The 4992-nt window shown below is 42.1% G+C and overlaps 1 protein-coding gene across 1 annotated transcript; it reads left to right on the top strand.

Moving 5' to 3' along the window:
• The first annotated feature begins 3138 nt into the window (after positions 1–3138).
• LOC147439906 (F-box/LRR-repeat protein 4-like) lies at positions 3139–4536 on the top strand. The gene is made up of 2 exons (XM_086485632.1): positions 3139–3666; positions 3736–4536. The coding sequence occupies exons 1-2, from the start codon at positions 3213–3215 to the stop codon at positions 4335–4337; spliced, it is 1056 nt and encodes a 351-aa protein (XP_086341758.1). The 5' UTR covers positions 3139–3212; the 3' UTR covers positions 4338–4536.
• Positions 4537–4992: the final 456 nt, after the last annotated feature.

Here is a 4992-nt window from a genome sequence, read left to right as displayed (position 1 = left end):
TAAAGGTGTACTTAGCTTTGATACATGAAAGTGATATTTCCTTTCTTCGCCATGATTTGAATCCTTGTTTGGAGATGCTCACTCTGAATAAGCTCCAGGAGCCTAGCTTGTGCTTTGATACCACTGCTACACGCGGGAGCGAGGCTGCCCTGCAAAATACTCAAAAGAACACGCTGCAATCCATGAAAAAAGCACAAATCGACATACCTCGAATCACACAACGCATAATCCAAGTTGTACACGAGCAGAGACCGAAAGAGAGCGTGATAGAACAAGAGAGCATGTGCAGGCGCACCTCCTAGAGCGGAGTGCTACGCCGGCGCGGCAAGAGAGAACAGAAGAGAGGAGAGAAGAATAACACAGAAATTGGGTGCAATCTCCCCCCGTGCAAGAGTGACCATTTCCCTCTTGCACGTATTTGTTATATAGATTTCTTGAATGGTCAAATAGGTTACAAACTGGCCGGCCGGTCATAAATGGCCAAAGTTCATAAAAGAGCACTTGAATAATAAAATGTACAATGTATATAATTTCATTCGCATAGGCCTAGCTCGGTCCCAGTATTTTCCACCTGTCAGCTGCAACAAATAATAAAATATCAATTCCATAACAGAGAGAGAGAGAGAGAGAGAGAGAGAGAGAGAGAGAGAGAGAGAGAGAGACTCGGTACAACAGCAAAAACAAAACTACACGCTATATTGATTAAAGTCTATTACATATATAACCACAAACTTGTATCATGCAAACTCCACTAAATCGGTGGTCAATAGCTGCATGTATTATGAGACTTGTTCCCACAGGCTTAGACACCAGACAAAGGGCTTGAATCCCCAACAGCTCGGGGTATATGTTGTCATCTATTTGTTTTGTTGCTGAAGTTGGATTCTTTTTTGGTGTCTTTGTTACTACATCATTATTGGATCCACATGTTTGAGCTTTGTGTTATCCTTGAAGCTAGAGCTTGAACCGATACTTGTTGTCATTTGTACATTAAAGTGTCTTGAGGATAGAACATTGGTAGCAACATTCTTCCCCCTCCTTTAGTGGTGTATATTTATCCATGATGTGTACTAGATGGATTCATTGAGCAGGGGTATGATGTTGAGAGTGATGAAGGCTACAAGCTTTATTGAGAGAAAGGATAAAGAAAAATCTCAACTAAAGGTGTTATTAGTCTAATCTAGGGTCTTTACACCTTGATAACCAAAGGGAAAAAACCCAGCGGGAAAAAATTTGCCTTTGGCTTGATGTGCATATAAGATTATAAGTACTTTAGTACTTCAAGAATTTGAGGGCATGATTTATTAACCAAATGTGAGTATTCCCTTCATAGAATCCTTGTGTCTCAAATAGTTGGGATGATCCCATCTGGTGCTTGGAGTTCGCCACTGGCATTGGTTTGCATTTTCCTTGAGTTGTACTAGTGCCAACTACTTTCTTGGAATCCATATTTGCCTGTGTCTTGTTTCCTTGGACGATTTTTTCCCATTGATTTAATAGAGACTTGCATCCATCTTTGTTTTCACAATGTTGAACTTACCCGTGTTTATTCAAGAACTCTACAACTCTTAAACTTTGCATTGATGTCTCTGCGGATATGGATACTTCTTCTTCTAAATTTGTGATTGGAGGCTATCATAAAAGTATTCACGTGCCATAAGACATAAGATTCTTGGTGGCACTTGGATCAAGCAATGTTGAACATGTCAACTTGAATCCTCTTTCACTTTACATGATGAACTTGATTGTTTGAAGTGTTGTATCATTCGTCATATCATTTGTGTTTTCTTCTTTGCCTTCGCTTTCTTGGACTTCTTGATAGGAACATGATCTTTTATTTTCATATGACGCGTGCTTGTCTACTTTCTATAAGTGTGATATAGTTGAAGAAGCATCCTACTTTTGAAGTGTTTTAGTCTCTTGACTAGGCTGAGTGTCTAGTGAAAAAGAAAAGAGGTTTATTTGCAACATTAGCACCATTGATATCTATATCATCATCATCATTGATGAATGAACGTCAATAATCATTTTCCTTCGCAAAGTGAATCAAGCTATGCTTGTATGAATTGCAAAAGTAGGGCTTGGGTCACGCTTTGAAGAAGAATACATACCAAAGCCTTCTCCGAAACTACAAGTAGAGCCTCTAGAATGGGTTCAAACGCTAGGAACTATGGATGTGTGTGCGAATGAAATTGCACCAATAAATATTTGTGATTCAGATGGTTATGATATAGTCCCAATTTGGATGGTCAATGCCATTTATGACATGATGAGATCTCAGAAAGACAAGTTGCAGCAAGGAAGTGCATACAAAAACTAGAGGTGGACTAAGAGCCGCAAGAAGATGCCCAAGAAAACAAAGAAAAATATGAATAAAATCGACAATCAAAGAGCACAAAGTGAAGAGATCAAAGATTAGCATCAGCCAAGAGGATCCATATGAAGAGATGAGTAGATAGTAACAAATCCAATTAACCAAGTTTATGCACAAAAAAATTAAGTGCTTGCTTATGCTTTGGTGGATTCAAGAGCACGTACAAATCCTTTTAGCTATGAAGTATTCATTCAATTGAAAGGGGTTCAACTACAAGAATCCAAGGCAAAAATGAGAAACTTCATAGGGGATCATGAAGGTGTTTGTGAAATGGTGGAATTACAAATGTTTATAAATGGACTTGCCTACCCATAAATAGATTGGGAAAATACAAGCCTTACTCATTCTTCTAGAGATGAACCTTCCTCAAAGGAAAGAACTGCAAGGGTATTGAGAACCCTTCCAGAGAAAGTGAGTAAAGGTGGCTACGACCAACTCATGGTTAAAACCGCCACACACTTCAACATCAATATTGCCTGAACAATGGAAGCAACAAGAGTTGTAACCAAGTATGCTAGAATGGTGAGACCCTCACCGGTACAAAAATGGGTTAAGAAGCCTTTCACAGGTTCTGAATACCTATGTAAACATGCAAAAGTGTTTACGAGTGGAATAGGTAACTGATTTCCATACTCAGTTCGAAGGTTTTGGATTGATCTTAGACAATAAATCTTTGATGTGGTTTCAAAAATACTCTCTCTCTCTCTCTCTCTCTCTCTCACACACACACACACACACACACACACACACACACACACACACACATCCTTTACCATTCGTGATCAAACGATTTCACTACTGCTCTCTTGCCATCCAGCTAAAGCGCGTGTCTTGAAGAATGAGCTCTTCGAGAAGAACGGGAATGCAGCCTGTGCAGGATCTTCCCGACGAGTGCGGGGCGCTGATATTGTCGAGGTTGAAGTCTAAGGTAGACAGGGATGCAGCTGCTCTCACCTGTCGGAGATGGCGCTCTTTGGAGGCCCTCTCTCGTCGTTCTTTGCGCGTACAGCAGCCGAACGTCTCTGAGGAGCAGTGGCCTCGTATTCACCTCTTGGTGCTACAAGCCCTCCACTCCTTCCCCAACATCCTCTCCCTGACCATCGACGGTGGCCTCTATGACCTTTGTTATTCTTTCCCGCGCGTATTTAAACACAAGGGTTTTGCCCGCCTCACGTCCTTCGACCTCTTTATCCCCAAAGATCAAATGAACGATCATCTCTTGCAATGCTTGGCCCTCGGATGCCCCTCCTTGACGAACCTCTTCTTATGTACCTCATACATTACTGATGCAGGTATGTTCTCCCTTGCTCATGGTTGCCCCCTCTTGCGTGTTCTTGATATGTCCCGCTGCTCGATCACAGACAAGGGCATTGATGTGCTACTCTCCATATGCGTCGACATGAGAGAATTCTCGGTCGAAGAGTGTGATATCAAAGGATGGGGGTTTCGCCACGGGAAGCTTCTAGAAAAGCTTATAGCAACAGATTGCTATATTACTGATGCAGGGCTAGTGGAAGTTTTGCAAGGGGCAACATGCCTCAGAATGCTGGATCTTTCATATAATCGAGGGAGGCCCGGGTTCTCATCAATTGGGGAGTGCTGCAGGGAGTTGGAGTCCTTGAACCTCACGTCGTCGGTTACTCTTGATGATGTTGCGCTGGAGACAATTGCAGACGGTTGCACAAATCTTAGAGTTCTGGACGTGTCCTGGTGTGACTATGTCACTCCTGAAGGATGGGAAGTTCTTGCTCACTCATGCAAGAAGCTCAAGGAGTTAGCCGTAACTGGATGGGAGGGGTTTAATCCTGACTGCTTACTTGATATCGAGGATGGATGCCCTAATTTACGTGCATTGAAAGTTTCAGATCGTTTCGCAGTTCACCCATCTCTTGCACGATTTAGGGTATCTCGTCCAGCTGTGGATGTGCAGTTTTATAATATAGATAACCATTTGACTTCTTGAAGGTTGGCCCTAAGCAATCGAGTCTCCAAAATTTAGTCAGGAAAATGTTTTGATGGTGGATAGCCAATGTATCGCAGTCTTGAATATGAGATGTTATGTTAGGACTACTCGTTACGTAAGTGACGAAAATACTTTCCATTGCAACTACGCCACTCTGATGCAGGTCTCACCATTCAACAGGATTACTGCATTTATCTTCTATTTGGGTTATTTTTAGGCATTAAAATGCAGGGAAGCATCTGCTATCAAAGTATTGTCAGCTATGCAAAAATTTTAGTTGTGCCATGTGTTCTGCATGCATCAGATTTGGCTGGAATGTTGAGACCATTGGATGGTCAGTTATCGCAGATTCTGTGGGTAATGTGGATGGTGAAGCAGAGACATAAAAAAGGTTGGAGTGTGCTTGTCATCATGTTGGTCACATAAATTTAAGCAGTAGCTCATTTTAGTGAAGTCTTTAAGGTAGCCACCTATGTCGGGGAAATAAGGTGGTTTGAATCGCCTTGCAAGAGGCGACAACTACACGAAGTATCAGCGGTTTCTATGGTTCCAATATTGAGTATTGCAACAACATCATAAGTTTCTGCAGGCGAGCTGGAGCTGCAACGGGGTGGCAGGGGGCCGCCGGCCCCGAAGTATTTTCCCACTATGATTC

This window comes from Adiantum capillus-veneris, chromosome 16 (genome assembly GCF_014529385.1).
Source record: "Adiantum capillus-veneris isolate H3 chromosome 16, ASM1452938v2, whole genome shotgun sequence".
Classification (NCBI taxonomy): Eukaryota; Viridiplantae; Streptophyta; class Polypodiopsida; order Polypodiales; family Pteridaceae; genus Adiantum; species Adiantum capillus-veneris.
The sequence above is the reverse complement of the archived record's forward strand: the minus strand, read 5'-3'. Positions and strand labels throughout refer to the sequence as shown.

Excerpts from the sequence above, each read along its gene's own strand:
- LOC147439906 (XM_086485632.1), top strand. The coding sequence starts at position 3,213 with ATGAGCTCTTCGAGAAGAACGGGAATGCAGCCTGTGCAGGATCTTCCC. Across the intron at positions 3,667-3,735 it reads CTCATACATTACTGATGCAG|ACAAGGGCATTGATGTGCTA; the intron begins GTATGTTCTCCC and ends GCTCGATCACAG.